The sequence below is a fragment of the Mobula birostris genome, chromosome 6 (genome assembly GCF_030028105.1).
Source record: "Mobula birostris isolate sMobBir1 chromosome 6, sMobBir1.hap1, whole genome shotgun sequence".
Taxonomy (NCBI): domain Eukaryota; kingdom Metazoa; phylum Chordata; class Chondrichthyes; order Myliobatiformes; family Myliobatidae; genus Mobula; species Mobula birostris.
In genome coordinates, this window is record NC_092375.1 from 76,724,611 (window position 1) to 76,746,576 (window position 21,966).

Here is a 21,966-nt window from a genome sequence, read left to right on the forward strand (position 1 = left end):
ATGGGTTGCTTGTACTATAAAGCATTGTGCTAATCACTATGCTACAGTGCTGCTCCATTACCTTGGCCTCCAGTACAATAACTTAACCATTGCCTTACTGTACCCCTAAACCTAAGGGCCACCAATTATTACTTTGAAAATGTGCCATTGTATTTGTGATTATCATTCTAATCAGTTACTGCTATTTCTTTGCCATTGGCATCTTACTCAATGTTGGTTTATAACCGTCAAGATGATATTTCCTGCTCCAAGAGATAGGAATTGTCTTCATTGTGTTTGCATTCTGTCACCTGTTGGGAATAATGTCTAACAACCATGTGCAAATCGTTGTTTAAATTAATACTTATTTCCTGCCATTGATTTCTGGGAGAGATCTGTGTGGAGCTGTGAGAATGTGATGTGGCAAGAGTAATTTGGCTACACTGGTTATCTTTGTCTTCAATGGCATATTGCTTTGCATTTGGTTTGAAGGCAGAAGTAGTTGATAACAGCAACATCTTTCCATTGAGATCTGACAATAGCTGAAGTACAGTACTGAATGCAGTTAACACCAATGTTCAGGACCTTGTCTATTTTTTCACTGTATTTTTGGGATTGTCTGATCTATTGAATAAATATATTGTGCAGGATTGCAACCTGTCAAACTACAAAACACTAGGACTTAAGAATTTGAAAATCTGGAGAATAGCGTCTGGGATTCTATGCCAAATTAGAAATGACATAGTTGTGATCCTTGGGGATAACTACACGCCCCATCACTGAAATGTTCCCACATTCTATGGTTTCTCTTTCAAGGACTCTTCAACTCATATTCTTAATATTTTTTGCTTTATCATTTCTTTCTTTTTGCATTTGTACAGTTTGTTGTCTTTTGTACACCTGGTGTAGTCTTTCATTAAGTGAGTATGGCCACAAGAAAATGAATCTCAGGGTTGTGTGTGTGTATACACTTGGATAAATTTACTTGGAACTTTGATTAGAAGGCAAAAGATTGGGACTTGAGGGAAGATGTTATCTTTTCAATAAATATCCTACTTCACTTCTTTTAAACTTTATTGTTATTGTTTTGCCAATAACAGAACAAACAGGATAAAAACAGGGTCATCATAGGTGCAGTAAAATCCGTATCTTATAATAGAAAAAATGAATAAAGAAATGGGTTACATTGCTGTATCAAGGTTAACCAAACTCTTGTGTCTATAATTGTCCTTCAAAGTCTAGGGGACCTTAAGATTTTAAGGTTCATTTTGCAGGTACCCTCATAGGAAGAATTAAAACAAAATTTTTCAAATGAAATAAATATACAGTGAAGAAGTCATTTCGGGTTCAAATAAAATGTCCAATTTTCCCAGTACCTTTCAAATTTTTTAGTGGCATGTCTCAGAGAGAAAATCAATCATTCCATAACATAAATTTCTTGAACTATTTCTATCCATTCCAGGACTGTAGGAGACTCTTTGCTTAGCCATTTCCTGGTAATTGCTTTCTTACTGGCTGCTAGTAGTATTTGTAACAAATATCTTTCATGCTTTTTGAGCCCATTTGGTACATTACCCAAATAAATAACTTTAAAGTCAAAATTAATCTCTGGGCTGATTATTGACCTTATCTCTATTATCACATCTAACCAATAAAACAATCTTTGGACACTCCCAGAAAATATGAAAATGATCAGCCAACATATTATCACACATTCTCCAACATTGACCTTGTTCAGGTTGGTTACTTCGTTACTCCTTTATTTTTGGCGTTGTAAAAAATCCTAAGGTATTCTTCCAGGTGAATTCCCTCCACAGACCTGAACTTGAAGTAGTCGAATGTGTTCTGCATATGTTTAACCAATCATCTTCTATCAATTTTATGTTGGTTTCTTTCTCCCATTTTGATTTGACATACATTGTGGAGAGACCCCTGTTAGATTGTAAAATCGAGTAAATCCTGGTTATCAGTTTCTTTTTAATATTACCTTTATACACATCAATGAATATATTAATCTGTCTTAACCCTTTCCCTCCAATAGTTTAAATATTTTTATTGAAATATTATCTTAGTTGAAGATATCTAAAGAAATCTTGTTTCTCTAAGTTAGTGGTCACCAACCTTTTTAAGCCCAAGATCCCCTACTTCGGCCTTAGTGAAAGGCAAGATTGACCTACTAAATCGTTTAGTCACACGCATGTGCACCGGGCTGAAAAGACCGGAGGTAAAACCCCTCAGCCTGGAAACAATCTCTCTTTACAAACAGCTTTCAGTAGCTAGAGTATTGCTATATTACCATTATCTTAATTAGTATTACTTATTTTTATAATGCTCACATTACAACATCTTTAATTCTATGTTTCATTATTTAATTTTATTTCAACACGAAAAATAAATGAATAAAAGTTGACTGTTGCAGTCACTGGGGCTGAATACTTTCTGCTAGTTCCCTGAAATTTGGCTCATAACTATGGACAGCCAGTTTGAGACAGTCTGTGAGGTGTCTGTCATTAAGACAGCTCCTGTACTTAGATTTCATAATTTTCATCTGTAGCAGCACAGTGTCCCTTGCAAACCTCCTGACAGACTGAATATTTGAATGGACAGTTTACTTTGTTTAGACTGAATGTTGAATCTGTCACGTTTTTCAGGTGTTTTGTATTGGTAAGCTGTTACTGAGACGCTAGTATAAGTTTCAGAGGTACGCAAGATAATGACATAACTGTTTTTTGTTTCCCAGTTATTTACATGTGGGAAATGTTGGAATTTAAAGGTGGAGAAGTGTTGTAATGTGAACATTATAAAGATAAGTTAATACAAATTAGGATAATGGTAATATAGCAATACTCCCATTACGTGGCTATGGAAAGCTGTTTGTAAAGAGAGGCTGCTTCTGGGTTGCGGGGTTTTACTAATGGTCTCTTCTACTGTGGTGCATGGTGGGGGAGCTATACACACATGCGCACTAGGCAGAAAGAACGGAACTAAAACCCCACAACCCGGAAACAATCTCTGTTTACAAACAGCTGTAGTAGCTGGAGTATATTACCATTGCTATATTACCATTATCCTAATTAGTATTACTTATTTTTATAATGCTCACATTACAACAGTATTTGTATTTATTTATTTTTCATTTTTTTCGGGATCTACTGGGAAAGTCTGAAAGATCGACCGGTTGATCGCGATCACTACTCAGTATCACTAGGTGATATGTTTCTGTGAGTTGTTGAAAGGACTCCAAACCCTTAATGGAGAATATTGTACAGTATGAGGTGATTCCCAAACTTGTCCAATGTGTAAATCTACCATCCAATTTTGCTAGAAGGAATTCTGTGTCATGTGCCACCCACCAAGAATTAGAGATCAGACATTATAGCTGCCTAAGGATAAAGGTGGATTGCTGTGCTTTGCTTTGAAGACTATTATAGAGCAGCACAGCTGCACAGTCTGGTCTGTTGGTGTGACCCTAATTGTGAGGCAAAGTGGAAGGATTTAGAACAAAGTCTAATAAATATCCCTCTCCAATCTTTACTGGGGGATAAAACACTCCAAAAGAAGCATATAAGTAAACTGATTAAGTGGACAACAGTCCCTCTAAACATCTGGTATAAATAATTTAAAGACCCAAAATTTGTATGAAATGTAAGAATTCTACTTCACTATTTTAATTAATTTTTTTATTTAGCAAAAATTGAATTCCTCTAATGGAGCCATTTTAAAAACCGTTCTCAATTAATTGCTGCATTTGGAGGTGACAAATTTCCAACTATAGCTTTTCTGACTGGCAAAGGCTTTTGGAGAGAGTTTTCTGTGCTTTCGAAAGGTCAGTCATTGTTCTGACCATGCTGCTGGACTGTAATGTGAAGCACCATTTGTTTTGACGTGCTGCACCTAGAACAAATGAATGCAAGCTCTGGGGTGGTAGTTGTGGTGATTTTTGTGATGGGAAAGGATTGAACTAGCAATAATAGGTTTGTAATTTTTCTTGGCTTTTGGGGAAGCTTAGAAGCCTCAAATTATAATGCACTACTTCCCTTTCAAGTAATAATATGCTTAGAAATGTTACTTGCCTTTTGCTTTAGAACATAAAATAATACAGCACAGGAGCAGACCCTTCGGCCCACAGTGTTTTGCTGAACCAACATATTGGAGGGAGAAAAATAGAATGTTTCACTTCCATTTGACTTCTGTCTGTGACCTTGGGCACTATTACATTAAGGTCCAACCCAAGCTTGTGCAATAGCACCTCATCTTTCATTTTGACACATTGTAACTTTTTGGACTTTATCAAATTATATAAGTTCTGACATCTGACTGGCCACTTCTGCTCTAAGTCATCTTTCAGACATTTGGTGTAGTTTTTATTTCCAGTAGAATGTTAGGCATGTGTGACAGTTCTGCATTTGTTAATATTTTACAATTCTTTATGTATTATCACTGTACAGCCACTATTAATCCACCAGCCACTAATTAGACCTGCAGCAATCCTGGTTTCGTCCTATTTTGGATACATTTCCTTTCATTTATTCATTTCTCCCCCAACTCTATGTTGCAGAGGCTAACGAGCTTTTCTCTTTCTCAGTTCTGACAAAGGGTCTTGGATTTAAAAAGTTAACTCAGTTTCTCTTTCTATGGATACTGCCAGATCTGCTGTTTCCAGCACTTTCCATTTTTTATTTGTAACTTATGTTGATGTTGGATTCTTCAGAAGCAGAGTCAATAGAAACAGTTCAAATATGGGGTTATGTTTGTCAGACAGTGGTTTAATTTGTCTTCAACTAAGCTTTTAAGTCTATCTAATTAAATAAGTTTAAGAATAATTCATACTTTTTATACTTGAACCCATTTTGTTAATACTAATTTGGAAACAATTGAGAATGTCTCCTTTCTGAAGGTTAAGTATCTACATTTGTTAAGAGACTGGTCAACAAAAACTGAAGCTTGTAAAGGAAGTCAAATTTACTGACCTGGCTACAAAATTCATTAGTGTGTGTTGGAAGGGGGCAATAATTGACATTTTCTTGGATTGGACTGATGTGGATTGTGATGCTCTCGAAAGATGTGCCTGGCCTTAGCTATTCCTTGCCGGTAGATTAAGGGAATGTGTTTACAATCCAAAGGCCATTAGAAGTAGTATAGATGAAACTATACAGCTGTAAATAGTAGGCTGAAAATTAGGTCGAGTTCTGGCAAATTGAATGTGGTGTAGACAAATTTGAGCTTATAACCATATAACAATTACAGCACGGAAACAGGCCATCTCAGCCCTTCTAGTCCGTGCCGAACTCTTACCTTATCCTATTCCCACCGACCTACACTCGGCCCATAACCCTCCATTCCTTTCCTGTCCATATATCTGTCCAATTTAACTTTAAACGACAACATAGAACCTGCCTCAACCACTTCTGGAAGCTCATTCCACACAGCTACCACTCTCTGAGTAAAGAAGTTCCCCCTCATGTTACCTCTAAACTTTTGTCCTCTAATTCTCAACCCATGCCCTCTTGTTTGAATCTTCCCACTCTCAATGGAAAAAGTCTAACCATGTCAACTTTATCAATCCCCCTCATAATTTTAAACACCTCTATCAAGTCTCTCCTCAACCTTCTACGCTCCAAAGAATAAAGACCTAACTTGTTCAACCTTTCTCTGTAACTTAGGAGATGAAAAATTATCTTGAAATTTAAAAAAAAAAGTAGTCTGGAAATGGGGAAAGTTTAATATTTGAAGTGTATTTGCATAGATTATTGAACTGGAGAAGGCTGGATACAGAAAATAATTCAGAATTTCTAACACAATTTTGGTCTTTTGGCCATTAAGAGATGGGGTTTTGGTGTGGACTGCAGTCAGTTCACAGACCAGTCATTATCTGATTAAAATGACAGAACTATTCTAAAAGGCTGAATAACCTATTCCTGCTTCGTGATATTTTCTTGATAATTCTATTCTTATTTGCATTTTATAAAATTACTTAAGTAGAATTCAAACTACAGATTTGAAATGCTCTAAGACATTGAATATCAGAAGATTTAAAAGAAGTAGGTCTTGGGACTTGCTAGTGAGTTCCAACAGCACCCTAAAAGTGACCAGTTTTCAAATTGTTAGTCAAGAAGTGATTGGCTTATTGGTGGCACACATTGCAACCGTTGTGAAAGTAGGCCAGCCTAAGAGTAAGCACTGAGGCTTTGGCTCAAGGCTTTGGCACAAAGAGGCAGAGTAAATGGCCCAGTTGAGGGGTGTGAGAGCCGCACTTTTATATAAAAAGCTTCAGTGGGGACATGCAAGAACAAGTAAAGTTTTATTTTGTTGTTCATTCTTCGTCCTTGATAGGCAGGATGGTAGTTAGGGTAGTGCAATGTCTCTCAGCCTTTTATAGCCCAATGCTCCCCACCCCCGACACAAAGCACTTTCATACTTGCCAATGCCCCCCAAAGCACCTTCATACCCCTTTTAAGCACAATATACTTCCTGGTGTCCCCATAGTGTAAAATCATGTCTACCATATGTTAAGAAGAGAAAAAAAGATTTTGCTTTAAATTTTTATTTGTCTTCAAACCTAGCTTACAGAGTACCTGTGTGTTGTATAGCTGCTTTCAGTATCTCAGTATCAATGTGATCTTTGAGCTTTATGGTGTTTAGCAAGAGTTGAAATATCTGGTTCAAGTTGTGACAGCAGAACGTGTAACAATGTGGTTTCTGTTATTTGTGAATGTGGTTCACTGTACTGAAGCCTCTTTCAACAAGGTAGGATGGAAATAAAGTGAAGAGCAGTTTGGCTGTTCTCCAAAAACCAGGAAACTTCATATGACGGTGTAGCTGCACACCACAAAAGGCAGCATTTTAGAAAGGCATCTTTGCTTCATCATTCTGAATGTTGGTTTTTTCTTGCAAGTTCTCTTCCTGTTCATTTACCATCAATGAAATGGGTTAATTACTATAGTCCAGAATTTCCAGATCGTTCAAATCCTTGATTAGATTCTGAAAATCATTCAGTGATTGCAGGTGTACACAATACTCTTGCAAATCACTGTTTGTGAAAGATAATGCCATGCAGGGGGACTGAGGTTATTCTTCTCCCAATGCTTTGCTTGTATTTTTCCAATTTTGTGATAGAAATGGATACTGCACATTTTGCCTGGATTAAATTGAAATTCTCACCCTGTAATTTCATATTTAGAATGTTAATTTTGTCATACAGATCAGCTTGGTATGCCACACTTCTACATAGAATTTCAGTCTTGTTTCCCAAGCTTTTGTTGACTTTGAGCAAAAATTCAACCAGTGTCAAAAAGATCAAAGAAATGTTTTAAGCAGTAGCCTTTTGACAGCCAATGCACTTCAATGTGAAGTAGCAATCATTCAAACTCTTCATCGTTATCTTGGCATAACTGGCAAAATATTCTGTATTTAATGGATGAGCTTTAATTTGATAGCAGATATTACAAGAGTCATGCCTGAAAAAAGTCGCTGGTTGAGGTTTTTGGCTGCAAGATATTGTTGATGAATTACACAATGGATTGCAAACAGACTTGGAATTTCGTTTTTCATAAGTGCCACTAAACCAGCATGGTAACCTCTCATACATGGTGTTCCATCTGTTGCACAAGAAATCATGTTCCTAATTGAAATATTTTTCTCAATATACACTTTGAGCTTCTTGTAGATTGATTCTCCGTTGCTATATTTTTTCTCTTTTTACACAAGAGAATCCCTTCATAAACTTTTCCATTTTTTGATAAACTGGACATATGCCATTAGCAATGCCTCGTTTTGTACAGTTGGTTCATCCAGTTATATCCCAATTTCTGCTTTTTGTAGCTTTGTGAACAGTTGATGCTCAGTTTCTTCACTCATTTCATCAATATGATGAGCTACAGAGTTATTATTCAGAGAAACTGCTTTTAAAATACTGATAGCCATTTTGGTGAGCACTTCTCTTTCAATATTTTTATTAATTTATATACAGGTTTCCCCCGCCATCCGAAGGTAGAGCGTTCCTATGAAACAGTTCGTAAGCCGGAATGTTGTAAAGCGAAGAAGCAATTACCATTTATTAATTTGGGAAAATCTTGTGAGCATTCGCAGTCCCAAAAATAACCTACCAAATCATGCCAAATAACACATAAAACCTAAAATAACAGTAACATATAGTAAAAGCAGGAATGATATGATAAATACACAGCCTATATAAAGTAGAAATACTAATTGCCGGCAATGTTCTCCGTAGCGAAAATCTCACGCAAGCGCTGTTGGCAAAAACACTCTCTCCAGTAACCTTGAAGCTATGAAGCTGCCAAATCATACCAAGTAACATGTAAAAATACACAGCCTATATAAAGTAGAAATAATGTATGTACAGTGTAGTATCACTTACAGGAATCGGGAAGACAGCTTGCTGAGCACACTGATGATGGTGTGTTAGGCTGAATCGTTGGAGTTTGGGTGATGCAGTGGCCCCCACCCTCCGGACTGCCAACCGATACGCGAAGCATGCAGGGGTACAGCAGTAGCTGGAATGCACTCAGCACATCTTTCAGGAAAAAAAAGCCAAAATAAACAAGCTAATTAATTAGGTGTTGCCCGGTACGTAAATGTCGGCTCAAATCAGAGGTAGTCGCAAGGCAGTCGCAATGCGATCAAGTGCGCATGCGCCAGTCGTGCATGCAGCCTGGTACAGCCGTTCCGATCTGTTCTTACTTTTTTCTTCATACTTTTTAATTTACGTTATTTTTTTTCTCACGGTAACACGTCGAAGCTGCACCCTCTCTAACATGCTGGTAGAGAGAGTTTTATTTGGGTTTTCTTTAGCGCTGGGAATGGTTGCACCTCGACATGCGGGACAGAAGCAAGGTCACATTGTGTATTCCACGGACCAGCAAAGACCGGCTGGCTTAGTGAACAGAGCGACGGACACCCCTGCTGAAATCCGGAGGTAAACACACAGGGGGATCACAAAGCCGAGGAAAGAGGACCGAGTCGAGACAACAGGGACTTTTGAGGAAGAGGAGTTCGGTGGGTAATACCATTCTGGCTGACCGGAAGTGCACTGAGAGCAGTAAGCGTAAAGGAATTGGGTGCTTACTGTTCTGGCTAACAACGGATGGTGCAATCCGGGGTATATTACGATCGAGGAACGTGTTTGCAGACTGGATGTTGAACTTTTCACTGTTGGACTTCGACCACATTCCACTGTGATACAACACTCGACGGCACGGGAGGTCGTTCCTGCTTGTGGCCATCGAACGTGCAGCTCCTCCCGTGGTGGGTCAGACACCCTGAGCCAATGGACTGGTCCTGGACTTATTTTCCATCTGGCATAGTTTGCATTTTGGTGTTTGATTGTTGGGGTTTTTTGTATTGCTATATTTACGCTCTATTGGTTGGTGCGGCTGTAACGAAACTAAATTTCCCTCGGGATTAATAAAGTATATCTATCTATCTATCTATCAATCGACAATTGCCTCTGATCTGGGCCAACATTTACGTGCCGGGCCGCACCTAATTAATTAGCTTGTTTATTTTGGCTTTTTTCTTAAAGATGTGCTTTGTGCCTCCCGGCTACCGCTGCATTCTCCGCGAATCGGTATCTATCCGCGGCCCAGGGGTGTGGGACACTGGGATGTCGTCTGTTTCCATTAGGGCAGGCAGCTCATCTTCTCCTATGTCTGTCTACCTGCCTCAATGTCGAAGGTGGAAGTTCCTCGTCTGCTGTGGCTGATGTGGAAGGCTTGCTTGACTGCTGAGCCTCGGGCACTTTTCTGTCATACAGTTCTTTGTAAGGACTCAAACCATCCTGCAATATGCCCTAAACTGATGTACCCTTTCAAAATTAAAGTCATACTTTATCATTGCAACGAAAATCTCAAGTAGTTGCTTCACGTTCAGTTCCTGGACGACTTCACTTTTGCTACTGAATTCGGTTTTGATTGTTCTCCTTTCCTCTTCCAATTGCATCAGCACTTCATCTATCAGTTCTTGATCATGAGATGCGAAAACCTCTTCAACATCATCTTCGTCAACTTCCACAAGCCAAACTCACGTTGTCCTTACTTCATTCACCACGATTGAAACACTTAATTATGTCTAGTTTTACGCTAAGTGTAACACCCTTATGAGCTCTTCCAGGCTTTTCCGATACCTTAGAACTCACCTTGCTAACAGATGCTCACAGGCACGTGTTTAAGCAATGCTGGCGAGAATGCCATTTCGAATCTGGGGGAGAGCGGCTGCTTGGGGCACGTGCTGCTTTTTCCCGTGCGCTGCCTTTCTTCGCAACAGTGAAAACACCTGTTAGCAAAAACAGGTAACTAATGTAGGTCTTTTGTAATAGTGAGGTTTCATAAAGCGAACGTTCGAAAAGCAGGGGACACCTCACAGAGTACAGGGAAAAAAATATACATGTCAATACATTGAGCTAAATCGTGTATAAAGACTCCTTACCCTATATTTGTACAAGTCAATTAGTTCGTAGCATTGAAAAATAATAATTCTATTATATAAAAAAAATCTAACCCACTACCAAGACCGAAGCTGATTAGTAGAAAAAAAAAGAAAAGAGATTGTTAGTCATCATCTGTGCCTCAACAGCAAATCAAAGGTTTTTAAAATAATTCAGAAAAGGCCACAATGTTTGAAAGTTTTGATCAGATTCAAAGATTGAACATCGAATCTTCTCTGAATTTAAATATGACATCACATCATGTAACCGTTGGGCTTGAATAGGAGGGGCCACATCTTTCCATTTAAGCAAAAGCGTCCTTCTGGCCATTAGAGACATAAAAGCCAAAATGTGCAAATCAGATGGCTCCAAAATAATATCCTTTCCTCCAACAATACCAAATAAAGCAGTCAAAGGATTAGGCTTGAAATTTACTGTAAAAGTTATCGAAAAGGTTTGAAATACTTTCCAATATTTTCCAAGACTTGGACATGTCCAAAGCATATGAATGAGTGAAGCTTCTCCATTATTACATTTATCACAATACGGAGATGTACTTAAATAAAAACAAGACAACTTATCCTTAGTCATATGGGCCCTATGGACCACTTTAAATTGAAGGAGAGAGTGACAGGCACATAACGATGAAGTGTTGACCAATTTAAAGATTTGATTTCAAGTTTCCTCAGAAGCTGAAGTCTGTAAATCTTGTTCCCAAAGATTTTTAATTTTATCTAAAGGAACGCTTCTCATTCCCAACAACAAATTATAAATATTAGATATAGATCCATTATAAAAAGGTTTCAGATTAAAAATTACATCTAGTAGATTCTTATCATGACTTTTATGAAATGTACTTATTTGAGACTGTAAAAAGTCTCTTATTTGTAGATTGAAAAAAATGAGTTTTGGGTAAACTATATTTAGTTCACATGAGAAAAGACTTCCCTCTACAAACAAGTCCTGAAAGCATTTAATACCTAACCTATCCCATTCTTTAAAAGCCACATCAATCATGGAGGGTTTAAAAAAAATAATTAGAGAAAATGGGACTCAAAGAGAAATCTCAATAAGCCAAAATATTTTTGGAGTTGTATCCAAATTCTCATAGTGTGTTAAACTACCAGGTTATCAGTTAACTTACTCAAAGACAAAGGAAGTGAGGAACCAAGACAAGAAATTATAGAGAATTTATTAACAGAATTAGCTTCTAAGAAAACCCACATCGGGTAATCCTCATAATTTAGCATTTCTGATACAGCAGGCATTATTGTTCACCAATTGTATGAGATCTTCCCCACTTTGCTATCATTTTGGAAATGTTATAAGAAACAATGAAACCACTATCAAGGTCATTTTTAGCTTTCTTGGCAAATAATAAGTGTGCAACACTTTTCAAATGCTTCTTTCATCTCTGGAACTGAGTAATATCATAAGTAGCCTTTTCAGGGTGCCTTTTACGGAAGTGTTCCTGCAATCTTGTTGAGTTCATGGCTTCATTAGTGCAGTATTACAAATAAGACACATGAGGTGTCGTTGATCTGACTGGAACAGAATAAAACCATATTCCAGGTATGTAACAAATAACTGCACTTATGAAGCTGGGGTTTCTTTGAACACCTCAGAGGAATCCTTGGTCGGCAGGTTCACTGATTGGCTCTATTCAACATTTAGTTCCGATCAGTGCAGTGTTGTTGCATGACCTGTTTTCTGTAGATCTGTAGAGAAAGTTGAGAGAGTGTACTTAACTTACCAGCTGTTAAATTGCATGAACTAATTACATGCCACGAGTCAAGGGGAACTGCTGAGTACCCTGGTTGCTAATTTATGTTATGCATCCCCAATAATGGCTGTTTGGTTGGTAAGATTGGATGAGTTTGCTGAGTTTCAGAGGCATTATGACAATGAGTGCTCATAGCCTGTAGAGCTAAGCTTCTTCCTGAGTTCCAGTGCCTTATCCTTTTTTTTTGGTGGTGGGGGGGGGAAGTGCCTGCTCTATGAATAGAAGATCAGGTCTCGTGTCTCAAGTTGGGATGCTGCTTACTCTCTCCCCCACCCACCCACGACTTCTATTTCCCCTAATGTTCCCGTAGGACATGTAACCACCCTGTTGGGAATCAGTGGGGTAGTGGAATACTGCTCCTACAAAATGTGGGAAGTCAGGGAACTTCTATCCCCTGACAACTTCAACTATAGAAAGAACACATATCTGCAGCCGCTGACAGATTGGTCGGGGAACTGGAGTTGACGTTCTCGTTATTATCTGGGAAGCTGTGGGCTTCATGGATGAGATTTTCACTGAAATGGTCACACCCATGGTACAGGCTTCAAATTGATGAGTGATCATCAGGATATGTAAGGAGAGTTGGTCGTCAGTGCAGGCTTCTCCTATTACTAAGGCGAATGGCAATAGGGGAAGCCTGCACTGACGACCAACTCTCCTTGCATATCCTGATGATCACCCATCAGTCTGAAGCCTGTACCATGGGTGTGAACATTTCAGTGAAAATCTCTTTGGATACTGCTGAGGTGAATGACCTATCAGGTCACAGCCACAGCAGTCATGTCCGTGGCAATGTGACCACTTCTGAGGCCCAGCAGGGAAGGGTAAAGTTAGGCAGAGCAATAGTGAGGGGGAACTCATTAATCAGCGGTGCAGACAGGAGATTGTAGCCATGAAAGAGACACCAGGATGGCGTTTGCCTCCAAGGTGCCTGGTTTGAGGATATCTTCGAAACTGCAGAACATTCTCAAGTGGGAGAGTAAGTAGTGCAGACTGGCACCAGTGACATGGGTAGGAAGGGGGAAGGGGTCCTGCACAGGTAGCATGAGGAGTTTGGAAAAGATGTTGAAAGGCAGTAGAAGTAGTAGTAGAAAATAGAACAGTACAGACATTTTGGCTCGAAGTGTTGTGCCAACCTCTAATACGCTTCTCTCCTTGTATGACCCATAATCCTCGATTTTTCTTACATCTATGGATCTTAAATCTCTTAAATATCACTATTGTATTAGATTAGATTTAGATTAGATTCAACTTTATTGTCATTGTGCCGAGTACAGATACAAAGGGAATGAAATGCAGTTAGCATCTGACCAGAAATGCAAAGAATAGTGTTATTTACAAAATAACTGTGAATAAAAAGTGCTGCAGCACACAAATATAAAAGTACTGAGACAGTACAATATGGGTGCAATACTGCTTAGCGCTGTGAAGTGAGGTTCAGCAGGGTCACAGCCTTAGGGGAGAGGCTCTTCCTGTGCCTGCTGGTGCGGGAGCAGAGGCTCCTGTAGCGCCTACCGGATGGGAGGAGAGTAAAAAGTCCATGGTTAGGGTGAGATGCACCCTTGATAATGCTTTTCACCCTGCCCAGGCAGCATTTATGGTAAATGTTCTCAATGGTGGGCAATTAGGCGCTGATAATCGACTGGGCAGTTTTCACCACACGATGGAGTGCTTTGCAGTCCGATACGGGACAGTTGCCACACCACATTAAGATGCAGTTGGTGAGTATGCTCTCAATGGTACAGTGGTAAAAGTCCGTCAGTATCCTGGGACGGAGGTGAGCTTTCTTGATGCTTTCTTGATGCCTTTTTGATCAGGGTGGAGGAGTTCAGGGACCAGGTGAGGTCCTCGGAAACGTGGACACCAAGGAATTTGAAGCTTGATACATGCTCCACTACAGCTCCATTGATGTAGATGGGGAAGTGAGTGTGGCTCCTAGCATGCCTAAAGTCCACAATGATCTCCTTGGTCTTCTGGGTATTAAGGGCCAGGTTGTTGTCGGCACACCATGCAGCCAGGTGCTGGACCTCGTCCCTGTAGGCCGTCTTGTCATCCCCTCTGATCAGGCCGACCACCATGGTGTTGTCTGCGAACTTGATTATGGAGTTAGAACCATGTACAGGAACGCAGTCATAGGTGAAAAGGGAGTACAGAAGAGGGCTCAGCACACAGCCTTGAGGCATGCTGGTGTTCAGGATGAGAGTGGAGGAGGAGAGGTTTTCTCACTTAACTGATTGGGGTCTGTTAGTCAGAAAGTCCAAGGTCCAATTGCAGAGGGATGAGCTGATACCAAGCTGGCGATGTTTGGTATATGCATCTACCACAATTCCTGGCAGTATATTCCAGGCACCTACCACTCTGAAAGACCTATGTCTTATGTGTCCAAGTATCTTCCACTCACTTTAAATAGTTGTTCTGTAGTATTGGTCATTGCCACCCTGGGGAATAAATGCTGACCGTTCACTATCTGTGCCTCAATCTTTTAACCTCTCATTCTCATTCACTCTATTCAGAAAACACTTGGTCATTCAACCTTTGCTTATATGATGTGTTCTGTAGTCCAGGCAACATCCTGGTAAATCTCTCTGCACCCTCTAAACCTTTTACATTCTTCCAGTGGTGAGGTGACCATAACTGAACACAATACTGTATGTTCAATGGTTCAATTTAATATCAGAATGTATACAGTGTACATCCTGAAATTAATCTTCAAAACATCCACAAAACAGAAAAAAGGGGGGGGAACAGATTAAAGGACAAAAAAATCAGAACCCCCAATGCCCCCCCTCCCCCGTTTATGTACAAGCAGCAGCAAAAACACTGACCCCCCCCCCCCCCCACCATGCAAGCAATAGTAAAGCCCCCAAAGCTTCCATCAACAGTCCATCACAACACTTTGGTACCACAGACAGGTCCACTCTCACTAGTGAGGGAGAGAGAGGTCACCTGCAACAAATGAGAATGAGAGACCAGAGGAGAGTAAATAAACAATAGAATGTTTAAAAAATAGGAAAATTCATGTTTTGGAATGGCCAAGTCAGAGTGCAGACTTTAACCCAGTTGAGATGTTGTGGCGTGACCTGAAGGGGACTGTTCATCAATATTTCTGGGATACCTTGCATGAACTGAAACAGTTTTGTATGGAGGAATAGTCCAAAATTCCTCTTTGCTGTTGTACAAGTCTGATCAGCAGCTACAGCAGCGGTCCCCAACCACCGGGCCGCAAGGCATGTGCTGCTGGGGTGCAAGGAAACGATATGATTTGGCGATAGGAGTCAGCTGCACCTTTCCTCATTCCCTGTCATGGCCACTGTTGAGCCATTACGCATGTGAGGTCATGACCCGCGCGTCATCCATGTCAGCGCGGGAAGAAGATCAACTCCTCGAGCTTGCAACTGACGGCGGGCTGAAAAGTATGTTTGATATAATGTCTCTCCCGGCATTCTGGATCAAAGTCAAGGCTAAATATTCTGAGATAGCCACGAAAGCACTGAAAACGTTGCTTCCATTTCCAACATATCTCTGCAATGAATGCAATGAAAACTAAATTGCAGAATAAACTGGACACAAGGAACCCCCTTCGAGTATCGCTGTTTCCCATCACCGTGTTGTTGCAGGGAACAAGCCCAGGGCTCCCACTGATTCAGCGATATTGATGTGTTGCAATGATTTTATATGTTCATGCAGGGAAAATATGTGCTGTGTGTTTAATATCCAAACGTTACTTAAAATGTTATGATGCTATTGACTTATAAGTGACTTGTATAACCATATAACAATTACAGCACGGAAATAGGCCATCTCGGTCCTTCTAGTCCGTACGCTAATCTCACCTAGTCCCACTGACCTGCAGTCAGCCCATAACCCTCCATTCCTTTCCTGTCCATATACCTATCCAATTTTTCTTTAAATGATAATATCGAACCTGCTTCTGCCACCTCTACTGGAAGTTCGTTCAACACTTACTTCAAGCTCCCCTGTCTGTCCCGATAATTGACTTATCACTGTATTCATGCGAGGAAAATAATTTGTTTAATATTAAATTCATTAGATAAACCCATTTAGAAATGAAATTGAGTGTATTAGTCAGTTATCACCGGTATTCCGGTTGTGATTAACACCCCCCCCCCCACCCCCCTCCTGGACAGAATTGCCAAAAACGATTTGCAGGAAAAAAAATCGGCGGGTACACGCATGCGCACTGGTGCCTGTGCAGGGCTTCATGGTCATTGTAGTTTTTCTCTGGGTAAACACAACGTATTTGACTGCTACTCTTGTCCGTTGGCAATCCTACCCCCCCCCCCCCCCCCACACACACACCCCGGTCGGCTGGTCCACAAGAATATTGTCAATATTAAACCGGGCCGCAGTGCAAAAAAGGTTGGGGACCCCTCCCCTGAGCTGCAGGAAATATTTGGTGAAGGTTATTGCTGCTAAAGGAGGTTCTACCAATTATTAACTACAAGGGTTCACATACTTTTTTCAGTCTGGACTGTGAATGATGTGTTCAATACGGACATGAAAAGTACAATTGTTTGTGTGCTGTTAGTTTAGGCAGATTGTGTTTGTCTATTATTGTGACATAGATGAAGATGAGGTAACATTTTATGAGTAATTAATGCAGAAAACCAGATAATTGCAAAGGGTTCACAAACTTTTTTCTTGCAGCTCTAAATACTCCCCGTCAACCCCTTAGCCTCCCAAATGATCCAGAGTTCTGCCTGTTTTGGCTCCAGTTATCTAACACAGTCTTCAAAGTCTTGCACTTCTCATAGCCACAGCCATCAGGAACGCAGATCTCCCTGAATTCCCACACTTCTTGCAAGAGTATAGCACGTCCTTTCTGACATTCCCACTGACCTAACAGTACAATAAGAGAGAGACCTTACCAAAACCTCAACTTGGTCTCCACTCACTTCCTCCACCTCTCCACACCAATATCTCAAGGTCCCATTGTTGCACTGAGCCACTCCTGCAATGACTGTTCCCCTTAAGCTTACCTTCTTTATATTAGCATCTGCTGCCTAAATAGCTAATCAATGAGACTTGCACTTTTAATTCCTTCCAACTCTTGTTGTTGCTCCTGTAACATGAAACTCACTAGCAATGAGACTTGCTCTTTTAACCCCTTCCTGCTCTCATGCCTTTAAAGTAATCTTTGGATTACTCCTCGTGCCACATGCTACTCAGGGAAGGTTTAGAAAGGCAGATCAGATGAATGAGTGGTTGAGGAACTGCTGCAGAATATAGGGATTCATATTCTTGGATCAATGGAATCTCTTCTGGCACAGCGGTGACCTGTACAAGCGGGATGGGTTGCACCTTAAGTGGAGGGGAATCAATATTCTGGTTGGGAGGTTTGCCAGCCTTAAGAGTGTGTAAGCTAGTTTGGTGGGGCGGGGTGGGGGGTGGTGGGAACCAGAGCACCAGGTCAGAAAGTGGAGGGATTGAGAGAAAGGTAGATGCCATGACGAATAAGAAACTGCAGGAGTGGGGTAATAGGTACAATGGGACAGATGGGTTGAAGTGTATGTATGTTAATGCTGGGAGTGTAATGGTTAAGGGTGATGAACTTGGTCCCATGTACTGATCTATGCATATGTTGAGAGCATTTGTTTGAGAGAGAGGCAAGAATGGATGTTTAATCTTCCAGAGTTTTGACATTTTAGAAAAGATAGATGGTGATAAAAGAGGGTAGTTGCTGTATTAATCAGGGACAGTATCACAGCTGCACTCAGATGGACATGGAAGGCTGAACCACTGAGTCTATATAGGCAAAAATAAGAAAGGTTCAGTCACTCTGGGATTATCCTAGAGAGTCCCCCCAGTAGCCACTAGAACATTGAGGAACAGATATGCAGGCAGTATATTGGGCAAGTCCACATCTGACATATGGTGTGTGTTTAAAGACCGGCTGTGTAAAGTACAGGACAGGTACATTCCAGTCAGAATGAAAGATAAGGATGGCAAGGCAAGATAACCTTGGATGTTGAGGAAGGTAATGAACTTAATTAAGAAGGAAAGGGAAAAGTGTGTAAAGCTTAGGAAGCTAGAATCAAACAGAACCCACATCAAAGTTGCTGGTGAACGCAGCAACTTTGATGTGTGTTGCTTGAATTTCCAGCATCTGCAGAATTCCTGTTGTTATCAAACAGAACCCTTCAGGATTATAAAGAAGCCAGAAAAGAACTTCAAAAATTAGGAAAGCCAGGGGAGACCATGAAAATCCTTGGCTAGTAGGATTAAAGAGAACCCTAGGGTATTGAATTAAGAGCAAGAGGATAACTAGGGAGTGAGTTGGATCACTCAAGAATAAAGGAGGGAACATGAGCTTGAAGGTGGAGGATGTGGGTGAGGTCCTAAATAAGTCCTTTGCATCAGTATTTACCAATGAGAAGGACATGCACGAAAGGGATATAATCGTGGAACATACTAATATGCCGGGCATTTTGAGATAAATGAGGCATCGTTAGGTTTCTTAAAGCTCATTATGGTAGCTGAGTCTCCGGGACTTGATGGGATATACCTCAGGTGATTTAGAGAGGCAGGAATTGAGATAGCTGATGTCTTGACCAGTATCTTCATGCTCACCCTAGCCACTAGCCACAGGGGAGATCCTGGAGGGCTGGTGAGTAGCTAATGTTCCATTATTCAAGAGGGAAATGGGGATAATCCTGGAAACTATAGTCCTGGGTCTCAGATGAGGATTAAGGAAGTATTGGGGAGAATTCTTCACTTGACCTAGGTTGGTTTGAGTAGTCTCAAAGATTTGTGCATTTTTAAATTTAATACTTCTCAAATTTTATCGTGATCCTTAATGCCTTTACAACAGTTTTTAATGAGTTCTATATAATGGACTGTTAATAAAGCCTTTTTAATAAGGAATTAGATTAAACACAGGTTACTAATTATAAAGTGTCATCAATTGCTTTTAGGTTTGGTGTCTGAAAATATTCACTTTTGTTTGAGGTTTTTGTATAGATGAAATTGCTGTTCAATGACTAAAATTCAAAGTTACTCCTATTATTTTGGATCTCCCCCTCCCCCTCCAACTTTCAAATCCCTTACTCGCTCTTCCTTCAGTTAGCCCTGACGAAGGGTCTCGCCCTGAAACGTTGACTGCACCTCTTCCTAGAGATGCTGCCTGGCCTGCTGCGTTCACTAGCAATTTTTATGTGTGTTACACCAAGAGAGTAGTTGTTTTTTAAAAAAATATAATATCTATCTCTTATTTGCCATGTTGTATTTGCATTCTTGCTGCATTATGTGTCAGAATTCTTGCAGTTTGGTCTGGTGTGCTTTATGTATGTCACCTTTGGAACCCACACCACTTTGTCAGCTATTGTTTAAGTATTTATGCAAATAGACTTCATTTGAAATTTACTTTTACAACTATGTTGTTACCTCTATTTGACCCTGAAGCATTGCAGAGAGATATGACAATGTAAGCGGAGTAGAACTTAAAGAATGAATGAATTTACAGACATTTGAGATTTAGCAGGGACTGAGGACTTGCATGGTATGACTTGGTAGAAAGGTAATGAACCTTGGTTCACTAATACAAAAATACAGATCAATATGACTGATGTCCAGTTTAATTATGTTTGGGAAGGGTTTCTTCACATTATTAATATGGTTTTCTTTTTCAGTAGATAAAGCTGAGAAATACGATTCTCGAGATGTTGAAAGATTAAAACAAGATAATGTGTGGGTTGAGAGCTATTTGCAATGGAGACATGACAATGTAGATGATACTTTGAAAATGATTGATGAGAGTTTTCAATGGAGAAAAGAATTTTCTGTTCATGGTAAGTTGTTGGCAACGTGAAATTTTTGTTTACTTCAAATTTTCCCAGTAGACCTTCAAACCAGGTTCTAAGAATACTTCTGCATTTCAGCCTATGAATGAAAAGCATATCTAAAAGCTTGTAATTCTTTCATGGCAACTCATTCAAATACTGTACAACTTGGTGGCATCTTAAACAATTATACTGTAATCAGTTTTTATTACAGTGCGGTGATGTCTGTTTTGTACTTGCCAAGATTGCACAATGGACAAATAATTGGTTAACCACCTTTCAGTGTCCTTTATTTGGACCTTTACTTGGCAGTGTGCGGGTAGGGAAAGGTACATGTTGCCCAATTCCAGTATGTAGCAGTAATCGAAAAGATTATGCTTAAGAGACGTGCATGAGGATTTTAAAGTAAAACTATAATGTACAATCTTCAAAATATTAGTGTTATATATTATTCCTTGTGTAGCACACAACCTGGATTGATTTTATCCAGCTACTGAATTTAAAACTTCAAAGTTTTTTAAAAATCTATTTTGGATATTGTCAGATAAACAGACTTCAGGCATCCTTTCCTTAGTAACAGAAGTAAGTGTATTACACTGATTGGTGCTGTAATTTGATTTGTAATTTTTTTTAGAACTTTGATAGGATTTTTAACCAAGAATTTATTTATTTGCGAACACAATTGTAGTAATTTCATGTATGAATGTGAAGGAGGTAGGTTCCTGTAATTTAATTATTGCTAAACTGAACATAGAGGTAAGATGAGGGGGACTTCTTTACTCAGAGTGGTAGCAGTGTGGAACGAGCTTCTAGCAGAAGTGGTTGAGGCAGGTTCGATGTTGTTGTTTAAGGTTAAATTGGACAACTATATGGACAGGAAAGGAATGGAGGGTTATGGGCTGAGTGCAGGTCAGTGGGACTAGGTGAGAGTAAGAGTTCGGCACGGACTAGAAGGGCCGAAACAGCCTGTTTCCGTGCTGTAATTGTTATGATCACTTTAGAAATTGCTTGACCAGACTAATTTTCTGAAGCATTGTGGAAGTTTCATTTTGTCATTTAGTAAGAAGAAATAACTATGGTAGATCTTTTGATTTTCAGTTTCACAGTTCCGTAATTTATCACAGATTGAATGAATCATTGTTGGTATTGGAAGTATAAAGCTAATTGCAAAATTAATGGATGATTTGTTAATATATATTTAAACCAGCACATTAAAGGCCAAATTCTTTGTTTAATATGTAATTTTCAAAATAAAAGTTTGTTATTTTAAGATAATTAAGTAATTAAGTTCAATTATTCTCGTTGTTTAAAATAATAGCTCTACTTTCATGAGTTTTTTTGAAGCCTGATTTAACTATGGAATGATAGAGATCTAGACGATTATAAGGCTAGCAGGAAGGAGCTTAAGAAAGAAATTAGGAGAGCCAAAAGGGGCCATGGGAAGACCTTGATGGACAGGATTAAGGAAAACCCCAAGGCATTCTACAAGTGTGTGATGAGCAAGAGGATAAGATGTGAGAGAATAGGACCAATCAAGTGTGACAGTGGAAAAGTATGTATGGAACTGGAGTAGATAGCAGAGGTACTTAATGAATACTTTGTTTCAGTATTCACTACGGAAAAGGACCTTGGCGATTGTAGGAATGACTTACAGTGGACTGAAAAGCTTGAGCATGTATATATTAAGAAAAAGGATGTGCTAGAGCTTTTGGAAAGCATCAAGTTGGATAAGTCACCAGGACAGGACAAGATATACCCCAGGCTACTGTGGGAGGTGAAGGAGGAGATTGCTGAGCCTCTGGTGATGATCTTTGCTTCATCGGTGGGGACGGGAGAGGTTCTGGAGGGTTGCGGATGTTGTTTCATTATTCAAGAAAGGGAGTAGAGATAGCCTAGGAAATTATTGACCAGTAAGTCTTACTTCAGTGGTTGCTAAGTTGATGGAGAAGATCCTGAGAGGCAGA

The 21,966-nt window shown here is 39.8% G+C and overlaps 1 protein-coding gene across 3 annotated transcripts in view; it reads left to right on the plus strand.

Annotated features, from left to right (window-relative positions):
• mospd2 (motile sperm domain containing 2) overlaps positions 1–21,966 on the plus strand; it is a 127,009-nt gene that overhangs the window by 6,004 nt on the left and 99,039 nt on the right. For 2 of the 3 annotated variants that reach the window (XR_011886350.1, XM_072260694.1), the window contains exon 3: positions 19,853–20,011. Coding sequence is in view for 2 of the 3 variants with exons in the window: in XM_072260694.1 (XP_072116795.1) it covers positions 19,853–20,011 (159 nt within the window). In the remaining variant the exon portion in view is untranslated. The remainder of the gene's footprint in view (positions 1–19,852; positions 20,012–21,966) is intronic. The other variant, XM_072260695.1, reaches the window with a different exon arrangement.